We start from the raw sequence: 13,618 nt of genomic DNA on the forward strand, positions 1-13,618 counted from the left end.
AGCCCATATCCCAGTTGCAACATAACTGTAGATTTAGAAAAAAAAAAGGATGCATTTACAGTGTACTGAGTTTTGGTTGAAATAATTTGACAAGGCCATTGATTGTATACTTAGTTTAGTTTAAATTACACAATCCACTTCCCATGCATAATTGAAACACCATCCTACTGTGTCATGTGTGAATTGTGGTTTTCAAGCATATAGTCAAACAAACAACCAGAAAACAGTTACAGTAAATTCATGTCACCTCAAAACAAGGCCGTCAAAGCAAGGCTGGATCTTTATGGCAAGACGCATCATTCACCCAAGTTTCGTCAAAATCGTCCCAGTGCTGTCTGAGATACCGCATGTGACTAACGTATGAACGTTTAAAGGAACGGACGGAGACAGATCCACAGTCCCCTCCCCGAATTCTTTGTGGGGGACAAAGATGGTTTCCCGAGACGGTGCAATATAATAACCTACTGAGTAACTAACCAGTATTCACCAGCAGATGGTGTAGTTTTGTCAGAGGATCGTCAGTGTCTGGATGGAGTTTATCTCTGTTTGCCCATCATAAACTGCAAGGACGGATTGGCCTTCTGGCATTTCGGGCAAATGCCAGATGGGCTGGTCAATTTGTAGCCCAGTGGGCCTGTCTAACTTGGGTATTTTGGGCAAAAGTGATCATTATCTGGCTAATAATGGGGGCCTCAAGGGAATAAATGGCTGGTGTGTTAGAAATGTCAGGGCTGAGTTCTAGTCCCGGTCCGCACCTGATATACAATGCAATTCTGGAGGGGGTGGATTGGAAGGACAGAGGTGCTAACCTCTAGTAGAGAGATCTATGTGTGTGCAGACATGTCTAAGGGTCAGAGCTATGTAGTTGGGTCACACAGACACACACACACTCTTTGACAGGGTGCTATCGCGTACAGGCTCTCATGCTACGACAGAGCCTGCTGTCATCCAGAGAACATCCTCCATTGTCCCCTCTCTCCTTTATGTCATTTAATGATCTTTCTGCCATCAAAACAAGTGTTGTCCCTGCATGGTCAGCACTTATATACAGTATGTCCAAAAACGACCTACATGATGACGAAACATGTTGAATAAGCTCTATAGTAACCTACATTTTTACAGACGCTGTTATCCAGAGAGACTTAAAAGAGCAATTAGAGTGCAATTAGGGCACCTTGCCTAGTCGGCTCAGGGATTCGAACCAGCGACCGTTCTGTTACTGGCCCAACCGCTAGGCTACTTGCTACCCAGTCTGTTAGTGCTACCATGCTAACTTCATTGTGTTTGGCTTGACAATGAGCAATTGAGTGTTGGCAAGAGCACAAACAGATCTGAGACCAGGCCACAGACATGCATGTTCTTGTTCTGAGAAGTGCTATTGCAGTATTGAATACTACAGCGACTGCTTTTCCACAGCGCTTGCGGTATAGACAAAAGGAAATGTGTGTTCACTGAATGAGAAAAATAATAAGCCACATGCCACAACTTCCTCTACAGGCAACAGTTTTACAGCAAAACAACATCTTGCAGAATCGGCCATTCAGTAAGAATGAACAATGGATCTGTCTGTTTTTGGTTGAACAAAATGAACTAACCAAGTTCTCCATCCCCTCATTCGTTTGTTTATTTCTGTTTGAAGATCAACCAAGTCTATCATTTAAGTAATCGGGAAATGTATAAGATATAACAACCTATCCAACGTGTGGGTTATTATACTGCACCGCGTCTCGGTATTTTATTTCGGGCCATGTCACGTGGTCATGGTGTTAGTAGCTGCTGACAGAGAACTAAGAGAAGGGGGGAAGAGGGGATTTTAATAAGTGGGAATTCTTCACATAATTATTAATAAATCCGAGACGCTCATAATGATTATTTTTGCTATAGTCTAATGTCATTTTGGGTGGCGCACCGGCGGGTGGAATTCAGAACGACTTTTTCATCTGTGTAGGCTACTGTAGTCTAGATATTTTATACAGATGTCATACCGTTTGCGGTTTATTATTTCCATCGAATTAAATATATTTTTTACTTCTGAATGGAAAATTCATTAAGCTATAGACTAGGCCTACTTAATAGAGCATTCAAATAGAGCACTCGTAATTTTTCACTTTAGTTATTTGCATGGTTTTTGCCTTAAAGGGAAATTGAATGCCAACTGAATAAAATCGTGGTTTTCAGTGCGACTTGTGTTTCAAGCGCTCAATTGACAATGAAACATCTCTCATCACTAAGGACTCCGCGGCTAGCTGAGCTTATACTGCCAGTTTCCAAGCACGAGGAACGAGGACATGCTGACTCGAAAATATCTGAAGATACGGAATTGTCATCAGTACGTTAACAAATGCTTAAATTGGAAACAATTCGTGTGGTGCGTTCTCTTTAGCATTTAATGCGCGGTATCGGCTGGCCCCAGCCATCATCGTGCGCCTCCGCCGCTGACACTTATATTGGAAGCAACAGGCTGAGCTCATCGCGCTGGTGAGAAAGTCGCCTTTCATCGGAGAAATTCACTTCCTTTGTGTTTATGCAAAACCCTACGAGCCGGGTCGTGCTGACTACAACTCCCCTTTAAACTACCTGGGATAGTGGTGACAATTTGTTGAAACTGGACCTCAAGACGCGCCCACTGAAGAATTGCGGGTTAGTGCATTTCGTTTACACGCAGGCGACACACAGCTGTGGAAAACCCGACACTGCATGTGGAGTGCTGATTGTTGACAGGGCGAAAGAGGGCGGTCAAAACACAGACGGGTTAAACAGCGTGCCTTGCCTATGGTTTCATATCTAACTCCAAGGAGCTGGAATACTTCATTTGCTGTTCATTCAGAGAGCTCCACATCTACATATCCAAGACAGCCACGCATGCCCCAGAGGACCTTTGCACATCAGCACTTCATGCCCGCACTGGTGATGCCATGCCCCGCAACCACAGCGGAGATGAAGGCGGCACGGGGCTCTGGATGAAAACTTCTCCGGGCCACCGCGCCGAGGGCTATGACTTGAAGGATGTGGAGTCCGGCCGAAGGATGATGAACAACGCCAGTGCCGGGGACGGTTTGCTTTCGGCCTCCAGTGCTACAGGTGCCGGGGGTTCGGAAAGCCTGAGAGGAAACAAGGGAGCCCGGCTCAGCCTGCTGGGAAAGCCGCTCATATACAGCGCTCAGAGCGGCCGGAGAAACGTCCGTTACCGAAGGCTGCAAAATTTACTGTACAACGTGCTGGAGAGACCACGAGCCTGGGCGTTCATCTACCATGCGTTTGTGTAAGTGAAACATTTCATACATCTATTTGCATGGTATGAAGTCTTCTTGCGCAGTTGTTTTATTCCGCCATCGGTCAGAAGCTCATGTCTCCCTCCACCTGTTGCCTCCACCTCGAAATATGCTCCTGTAGAGCTCTACCACGATACATGTCTGGACACATTTCTTGGAAATTCATCTAATTTGAATAAGAATGGGCCATGATATCTGATGATGATCTGAAATTATAATTTCAATCGGTTTTGGACTTTCCAAAAGGAAGCCATTCTCTTTTTTATTTTATATTTTTACCATATCTCATAAAAAAAAAAAAAATAAGACAGATTAACTGAACACTTATAACAGACAATCATATGCTGCTGTTTTATTTGTGCTAGATCCTACCCATCTCCAACCCCTGGTCAATTAAGTTGATCTGTTGTATAGCCTACCATGACTACTCATAAGGCCAATAATGAATGCAGAGAGAAATGTCAAGTAAAATAAACCCCTGGTTGTTTCTAATGTAGTCCATACATTCATCTCATCCATACAAATAACCCAGTACCACTTTACTGTCCAATTGTACAGCTAATTCTGAATTTAAAACCCCCCTCACACTGACTCACACTGTTGAATTGTGCAAATTATTCAAGAGCTTTTGTGAAGTAAACATTGTACACAATGAGCGGTACAGATGCAGTGTCTAAATTTGACTCAGTTTCTCACAGCAGGACAAGAATCCTGCAGCAACAGGAAATGTGAATAATTATGTGGGTATTTACACTGACTGTACAAAACATTAGGAACACCTGCTCTTTCCATGAAATAGACTGACCAGGTTTTTCCAGGTGAAAGCTATGATCCCCTATGGATGTCACTTGTTAAATCTACTGTTTCAATCAGTGTAGATGAAGATATTTTTAAGCCTTGAGACAATTGAGACATGGATTGTGTACGTGTGCCATTCCTGAGGTTGAATGGGCAAGACAACATATTTAAGTGTCTTTGAATTGGGTATGGTGGTAGGTGCCAGGTGCACCGGCTTGAGTGTGTCAAGAACTGCCACGCTGCCAGGTTTTTCACCCTCAACAGTTTGCCATGTGTGTCAATAATGGTCCACCACCCAAAGGACATCCAGCCAACTTGACACAACTGTGGGAAGAATTGGAGTCAACATGGGCCAGCGTCCCTGTGGAACAATTTCAAAACCTTGTAGAGTCCATGTGTATATACTGTATGTGGATATGTATATAAAATATTTTTAAAAATTGTAGGGGTTGATGCATTTTTTGTTAGGGCTAATCAGGTCTGACACATTTATGTTGAAATGACACAAGCTTTAGAAGTCTTTTTAAACCTTGATTACACTACAATGATCAGTGCATGATCACAAACAAACTTATGTTGCAACAGGCTACAATGTTGAGTAGGCTACAGTGATGAGAATGAGCACTATATAAATTCATATGAGCCCACCTTACACGAGTTCTGTGTACCACTTCTATGCAAGTTCTTTATATAAGCACTGTGTATGGGTTATTCTGCAGGGCCCTTACTGTGTTGATATTAAGCAAGTACTTGAGTTCTGCTTCTATAGGCCTTCATCACTTCTATATGAGTTCAGCATACGAGTACTTTATATGAGTCTTCAGTTTGGCCTTGAGGTGGCTCCAGACCAGATACAGGAAAGAGTCCATCTTCACCGCGCCTCGGTGTCTCTGTCCATCTGGTCTCCGTCAGATGGCCTCCGTTTGTTGACCAGGCGACCAGCTGCATTTGATTTCCCGGCGTGTGACAGTGTTGTTATCACGGGCTGTCTGGATGAGTGCAGGCTTCTGAGCGTGTTTTGAGAATCAACATTCTGGGTTCATAGGGGAAGATTTAGCTAGTTTGTGTTTGTGTGTTGAGGTTATCTGCAGATCAATTGTGGGGTCACAGTTCCTTTGCATTGACAGGCAGCGTATCAAATTGATCATGTTTTTCCAAGCATGCCTCATCATTGTGCCATTGAACCATGCAGAAGACTAGTAGGCCTATGTGTATTGTGTTTCTGATACAGTACAGTATAGATACATTATTTGAGCATTCTTTCCCTACCCCTTGCAATGTAAAAAATGAGAACAATATTCTTACTACCCATAAAGCATCACTGTATTATTGCTCAGTGATATCATTGTGTCTGGGGTCATCATCTCTGGAGGGGGCTGTCCTTTTTTATGATCCCCTGAAGAGAGTGTGTCCATTTTACGTCCCCTAGTTGTTCATGTAAACTCAGCAAATAAAGAGACGTCCCTTTTTCAGGACCCTGTCTTTCAAAGGTAATTCGTAAAAATCCAAATAACTTCACAGATCTTCATTGTAAAAGGGTTTTAACACAGTTTCCCATGCTTGTTCAGTGAACCATGAACAATGAAGGAACATTGACCTGTGGAACGGTCGTTAATTAAGACACTTATAGCTTACAGATGGTAGGCAATTAAGGTCACAGTTATGAAAACTTAGGACACTAAAGAGGCCTTTCTACGGACTCTCAAAAACACCAAAAGAAAGATGCCCAGGCTCCCTGCTCATCTGCGTGAACGTGCTGCAAGGAGGCATGAGGACGTGGTCAGGGAAATAAATTGCAATGTCTGTACTGTGAGACGCCTAAGACAGCGCTACAGGAAGACAGGACGGACAGCTGATCGTCCTCACAGTGACAGCCCACGTATGATAACACCTGCACAGGATCAGTACATCCGAACATCACACCTGCGGGACAGGTACAGGATGGTAACAACAACTGCCCGAGTTACACCAGGTACGCACAATCCCTCCATCAGTGCTCAGACTGTCTGCAATAGGCTGAGAGAGGCTGGACTGAGGGCACAAATCCACCATCGTTGACCAGACAGGGCTGGCAAAAAGTGCTTTTCACTGACGAGTCGTGGTTTTGTCTCACCAGGGGTGATGGTCAGATTCACGTTTATCGTCGAAGGAATGAGCGTTACACCAAAGCCTGTACTCTGGAGCGGGACCGATTTGGAGGTGGAGGGTCCATCATGGTCTGGGGTGGTGTGTCACAGTATCATCGGACTGAGCTTGTTGTCATTGCAGGCAATCTCAACGCTGTGCATTACAGGGAAGACATCCTCCTCCCTCATGTGGTACCCTTCCTGCAGGCTCATCCTTACATGACCCTCCATTATGACAATGTCACCAGCCATACTGCTCGTTCTGTGCTTGAATCCTTGCAAGACAGGAATGTCAGTGTTCTGCCATGGCCAGCGAAGAGCCTGGATCTCAATCCCATTGAGCACGTCTGGGACCTGTTGGAACAGAGGGTGAGGGCTAGGGCCATTCCCCTCAGAAATGTCCGTGAACTTGCAGGTGCCTTGGTGGAAGAGTAGGGTAACTCAGGAAGAACTGGCAAATCTGGTGCAGTCCATGAGGAGGAGCTGCACTGCAGTACTTAATGCAGCTGGTGGCCACACCAGAAACTGACTGTTACTTTTGATTTTGACCCCCCTTCCCCTTGGTTCAGGGACACATTATTCCATTTCTGTTAGTCACATGTCTGTGGAACTTGTTCAGTTTATGCCTCAGTTGTTGAATCTTGTTATGTTCATACAAATATTTACACATGCTAAGTTTGCTGAAAATAAACGCAGTTGACAGCTGGAGGACGTTTCTTTTTTTGCTGAGTTTGTGTGTAAATGATACACACAAACACACACACACACACACACACACACACACACACACACACACACACTACATGTCAATGTTTTAAATGTATGTACATTGTAAAGTATTTTGTCTGTAATGTCTTCTTCGTTATGTGCTACACCCCAGTAAGACTATAGCTGTCTCCATTGGCGTCAGCTAATTGGGATCCTAATCAATCAAACTCGGGCGACTAAGGGGTGGGGTGCTTACATCATTACTGCATTGTCAGTTTTTTTTATTAGAGCCCGTGAATCTGATAGGCCAGATTTGTTGATCATATTCTGGACTGCAGAAGCTTGTCTCTTTGGGAGCGCATGGTTGGTTGGATCAAGGCTGGGAAGTTAGTGAGGGATTTCTTTCAGCCCTGCGGAGATGAGCAATAGTAGAGTAATAGATATGAAGGATATCCGAGCCCCCCCCTCCCTCGACCTCGCTTAACTATAGATTGTGACACTGAGACTGATTGGTAATGGATTACACTGCGATTGCCTTAATGCTTACAGAGTCATCTGTAGTGATTGGTGTGAAGGGGCAATAGTTAGCCTTAATATGCAGTTGAATGGCTTATTCACTGTTGTTATAAGCTTTTTGATATCCAATGGAAGTAAATGTTGGTGATTTATTATAGACTATCAAACTCGAAATGATGCTATGTCTGCGCTATACTGTACATGTTCGTCTTTTTCAACTTGAGGCTTTTCAAATCGCAGTTGTTTAACAAGGCAGACAGGTGAAGGCAACCAAATTTCCTTGTGACACGTGATCGCAATTGTCATCGGGTCATTAGCAATGTCAATACTATGATAAATGAATCAGGATATGTGACATGCCTTTCACATAGTTTGTTTAGTTTTTAAAAAACAAGGCTTTATGTAAGAACGACTGTCTATTTGTGTTGTTATTGAAGAGGGGGACTTTTAACCAGTCCATCCCACCTGGAAAAGCTCCCGTGACTCTTCTGAAGCTCTACTTACATGACTCACATACCTGGGGCCCTGGGTGTCTGTGTGTGTTGTGTTGGTTCCTCATCTGCGTCCCAGTGATGACCTTTCTTTTAATTAACAACTTCAGAATACTCTGGGTATGAATGAAGTGGATGTCAGAGAGGATTTACTGAGATACACATGTTTTCGCATAGCACTTTCTACGTTTCACAAATATTCCTTGGAGAAAGTCATCATTTGTAATTGGATTTGCCCAAAATCCCTCTGCCATTTATTTTGTTCAGACATGTAAAGAAGTGATTAGTCCCCAACAATAAAAATTGGTTACAAAAAAATCCCCAATCCCTCAATCACATTATTTTACTACAGTATGTCTAAAAACCAAGACAGTACCCTGGCCCTGAACCAAATTGGATTCGTCTGATGACTGAGTCCAACACAAGATGTTGTTTTTGTGTTTACTCCAATTCCAATGTCTCATAATGCATTCTCGCCTGGCTATTTCAGTAAGCATTTTGATAACTCACAGAAGTTCCCCCTTTGTCCCTGGCCATGCTTTCAGGCAGTATTGACAAGCACTCATCCACCTGGGTCCTTTTCCTTGCCAAAACAGAAGGTACAGGCACAGAAGACTGAAGTGCACTTTTAGTGAAGGCTTCAATCTAGTAATATCCAGAACTACATCCTCCATATTGACATGCTCTACCTCTACGACCTTTGACCTAGCACGCATACCGTGTAATTTACATGCAAATATATCCGTATCGCATGAACAACAGTGGGTGGAACCCTAATACGACACGACCGCTACAAGTGTCAAGATGAAGATCACAATTTCAAATACTAAATTCTTCCATTTTTTTACAAGGTTTAAGATCATAAGATCATGGACGATTACGTTCACAGTCTCAAATACTTCATGATGATATGAGATAGCATACAGAGCCCAAGCAGGATATGCACTGTATGTATTTATCCATTTCATTTTCCCATTTGTGAGAGGGAGAGCAGGACTGAGGGCTGAGCCAGTCTTTGTGCCTAGCTGACTGCATCACTGCCCGCCGGGGACTCGTTTCCCTTCTGCCTACCCCCCTCTGACTCCCGCCCCACTCCTCCCCCAACACTCAGACACAGTGCCGCCATTCATCTTACCTTTGGATTAACGAGATCTTATCCCTGCAAGTATGTCAGGGGCAGGAATGTCAGTGGGGAAATGGATACGCACATGGAACCTTCCGGCTCGTCGGGTTCCTGCGCTGGCATGTGGGGCGGCTAAAGCCGGGTGTACACTACATGATTTTGGCCCCGATTTACCTGTTCTAGACAGGTTTTAGAGCACGGAGACAAAATCCTCATGTCGTTGCCTACTCGAGGTGCGCGTCTGTCACCGATGCTGGTTCAAAGTTATCTGATCAGAGACGCAACATGAGGGCTACCGACCGTGTCTTTGAGCTGTCCCAGACCTCTCTACATTTTTAAACGTGTTTTATTTTATCAACACACAATCTGCAATGCTCTTGTAGTGGGAGAGGTGCAGTGACACGTTTTGAGAACGGTGATCAGCAATAGCCAATGAGAGCTCGCCAGAGAGGGTGTTCGTTCCCGAGTATGGCCAGGGTGGTGGTTGCAGAGTCTGTGGTGGATTGTTGGATGAATGGTATAACACTGACAGTAAGCCTTCTGTGCATCACACCCCAAGGTGTTATGCAAGACTGTCTTTTTTTTGCAATCTCACCCCGCTCTATGGTTGAGGAAGTAAGTCATTTCCTCATGCAGAATCTATAGAAATGAAGTTTTTTTTTTAATGAAATTGAGATCAAATAGACATATCCTTGAGCTGCTGTAGGCAATCCATCTGTCACTCAATTTGACACGTCGAAATGCCACATCTTCTTCTTCTTCCTGGAATCAGCCTACTCCACTGCCATGTTGTCCTTTTCCGGTTTCTCCCGCCTCGAGCAAGCCGGCATTCATCAACACACCAATGAAGAAGACCCACGTCATGCACCCATACTACACTGATACACACTGCAATGGAAGGGAAGGCGCCAATGCTATTCACATTCTACGCTGCGCACGTCGTCAGTGTAATGGCCGCTCCTCGGCCTAGACAGATCAAATCAAACGTATTTAAAGTTCATTAAAACATGGCATGCAGGACATTGTGTCACTGACTAACCAACCCAGAGCAATGTCAATAGATTCAGTAAGATCCCATACACTCTCCCTTGTTTTTCCCATTGGAAGGCATGTGTAGTGTGTACTATCTAGCTCTCTGACTCAATGGAAAAAGCGTGAGTCTTCCCTCTCAGTCAGGCGAAGGTGAAGTCATTCAGACGCAGCGACGCAGAGCCAGTAAACACTGTGTCCGGCGGTGTGATTCAGTAAGAAGTGTAAATGTCGTTAAGAGAGGGGTGTCTTTTTGAAAGAGGACAGAGTGTTTTGATAGTCACAAGGAGCCCGCGTGACACAAAGCAGAAGCGTCAGACAGACGCACTTGACGGCAGAGAAGACGGCGGCTGGTTGAAGAAAGGCCAGAACAGAGGTGATGATGAGAGGAAGCTTGAATAGGGACGTTGATGCAAGGAAGGAGTGCAAGTGTGTGTGTGTGTGTGTGTGTGTGTGTGTGTAAGGAAGCTTGTTTGCAGTGGTAGAAAAAGTAAAAGTGAAGTCACCCAGTAAAATACTACTTGAGTAAAAGTCTGAAAGTATTTGGTTTTAAATATACTTAAATATCAAAAGTTAATGTAATTGCTAAAATATGTATTTATTTATTTAACTAGTCAGTTAAGAACAAATTCTTATTTATAATGACAGCGTGTTAGCTGGATTCGATCTAGCAACCTGTCGGTTACTGGCCCAACTCTCTAACCACTAAGTTACCTGCCACCCCAATATCAAAAAGTAAAAGTATAAATAATTTCAAATTCTGTATATTCAGCACACCACACTCCACCATTTTCTTGTTTTTCAAATTTACAGATATCCAGGGGCACACTCCAGCAAGAATGTTTGTTTCGTGAGTCTGCCAGATCAGAGTCAGTAGGGATGACCAGGGATGTTCTCTTGATAAGCGTGTGATTTGGACCATTTTCTTGTCCTGCTAAGCATTCAAAATATAACAAGTTCTTTTGGGTGTCAGGGAAAATGTATGGAGTAAAAAGTACATTATTTTATTTAGGAATGTAGTCAAGTAAAAGTTGACAAAAATAGAAAAAATAAAGTACAGCTACACCAAAAAAACGACTTAAATAGTACTTTAAATGATTTTGACTTTAGTCATTTACGCCGCTGCTTGCTTGAGACGTCTGCAGTAGGAGTGTGTGTGTGTGTGTGTGTTTGTGTTGGGCCCAAGAAGAGCACAGGCGGGGGAGTGTCATAGCCTTCGTGCTCTGAAGACGTGCCACAAAAATGTTCTCCCCATTCATCCACCCAAGTGGCCAAACATCCCGCTTGTGTGACAAAACGTTTTAACATGCTAATTATATTTAAATCATATTTAAATCTTTATATATATATATTTTCTGACATACTCTCCTTGTTGACAACATTTATATTTGACTTTCTGCATAGCCTGTTTCTGTATCACACAGGTTTTATGATCAAGGACTCTCTTTGGATTAGGTCAATTCACACACACACAAATCGTCCGAATTGGATGATTCATGAAATAAGATTACACCAGATGTATCGAACTCCGTAAGGTAGAAAATCCAGTCCTACTTCTGTAAATAACTCACCTTGAACTTAGCTTGTTGAAAACCTACCAGACTCTCACACGAATCATCAGACTTAGGAAACGTAATGTTATCGGATATCCTGACCTGCATGTAGTTGTACGTTGTACAGGTTCTAGCATGTGGTTGTGCATTTACTTCCATATAGCCCTATATGCCTATGTGAGTCACTATGAATGGCCTCCGAAACACAGGTGTCTAATTTCAGTACTATGTTTGCACTGAGGGAGTTCCCACATAACTGTTTTTAGAGATGGCCTAGCCGCAAACACAGAAACACACAGGGCACTTCCACACAGGCGCACGTTGCTTTAGCTAACAAACAAACCTCACTCATTTACCGAAACCACATCTCAACCATTTTCCTCCCACATGACCTTAGGTTCTGAGAAAGCTGTGTGACGTTGTTTGATCTTAATGACACCCAGATCTTGTCGTTTTACGTAGAGGCTCACTTTCAGTTTGCTTATGGGAGGTTTGTGTAACTGACAAGGGCACAGCCAATCATATCTGGGCTCTCCATCAGTATCGGGACTACTGAGAAAAGTACCCCACTACCCAGCTCTTTGCCATCATCATCATCATCTCTGTTTTGATCATTCTTTCTTTCTTTTGCCGTTTTGTTCTCTGCAAATCCTCCCGCCTGTTTCTCTCACTAACCCATCTCTCTCTTTCCTTCCCTTCTTTTCTCTCCACCCCAATTGTTTCTTTGATATTATGTCTCTTCTCCTCTTATCTCCCACTGTGACCAACACAAACAACAACAACAAAACAAATCCCACTCGATGACATGCCCTCCACTGCTAGTCGGGTATAACTGCAGAGATCCCCCATCGGTGTCCCTCTCTCTGGGCTAAAGCCTCACTCTGCCTTTGCCATCGGGGCTTCTCCGCACTGCTCTCTAACCCCATGGCCGATGGAGATGCTGTTTGTTTGAACCGCTGTCACGGCGCACGGCCGTGGAAGCTAGCATGAGCGGCTAAGTATATTGAGGAGCGAACTACCATAGCGAGGACACAGACATTGTGAGCCAGGAGGGAGGAATAGAGCCCTGTACGAGCATAAAAGCCTGAGCCGCACCCATGCTGGCGACATTCAGGCCTTACCCAGGCCCGATGCTGCCAAATTTAAGGCCCTGCCTGAAAACCGAAATCAGCAATAACTTCCTCCGTTAGTAAATACATTAGCTGCTCCTCTCTGTCTGCCACTCGCCCGCACTGAGTCTGTAAGTATCCATAGCAACGGCTCGGCCTGGGCTGGGCTGCTCAATGACGATACATGAGTGAGCAGTGAGCTGTTAGCTACTTTTCCGTCACTCTAAACTCAGATAGAACTCAACGTTGTTATTTTCTCTCCTGTTTTATATGTGAAGCACTTCTGACACCATGATATGATAGTCAGATAGGACTGTACTACAGCAGAGCACGGCTCAGCTTCAAAACGTTAGTGATCAATTTAGTGATACCACAGCCCTACCCGTTCCCTGGTGAAAAAAATCATCCCTACCCACCCCGAACCCGATGTATAATGTCGGGGGTCTGTCGGGCTCGGGTCAGGTAGCAGAGCTCTAGGGAGGGAGCACGTGCGTTGGCTATCTGTCCTTTCCTGGCATTGTTGTCTTGTTAGCTGTCTCCTTTACTGTGCTGATGTTGTTGTTGTTTCTGTTCCTCCAGCTTTAATCACAAATGGGGGAGAAATGGGGCCAGCAGATGCTAGCCTCTGAGGGAGATGGAGGGGAGGCTACTTGACTCATTTCAGGGGCTAAGTGTTCGGTCTGACAGCATGTTATGTGGATTTGGACATATTTGGACAAATAACCCCTTTTTTTGAGGCTATTAATGCTGTCTACTGGCAAATTGGAAAATATCCAAAATAGAACTTAAAAGCTACGACGAGCTTGAGCTCCTTCTGTCCTTGGTCTGAGAGAGCGTTATGAGGATTTGGACAAATAACTTGGGATTTGAAGGGATTCGGAGAATGTGTCATA

The 13,618-nt window shown here is 44.1% G+C and overlaps 1 protein-coding gene across 5 annotated transcripts in view; it reads left to right on the top strand.

Annotated features, from left to right (window-relative positions):
• Positions 1-2,185: 2,185 nt before the first annotated feature.
• Positions 2,186-13,618, top strand: part of LOC110485768 (potassium voltage-gated channel subfamily KQT member 5) — a 138,165-nt gene continuing 126,732 nt past the window's right edge. For all 5 annotated transcript variants that reach the window (XM_021556929.2, XM_036940424.1, XM_021556927.2 and 2 more), the window contains exon 1: positions 2,186-3,262. In XM_021556929.2, coding sequence (XP_021412604.2) covers positions 2,916-3,262 — 347 coding nt within the window. In that variant the 5' untranslated portion in view covers positions 2,186-2,915. The remainder of the gene's footprint in view (positions 3,263-13,618) is intronic.

The sequence above is a fragment of the Oncorhynchus mykiss genome, chromosome 13 (genome assembly GCF_013265735.2).
Source record: "Oncorhynchus mykiss isolate Arlee chromosome 13, USDA_OmykA_1.1, whole genome shotgun sequence".
Classification (NCBI taxonomy): Eukaryota; Metazoa; Chordata; class Actinopteri; order Salmoniformes; family Salmonidae; genus Oncorhynchus; species Oncorhynchus mykiss.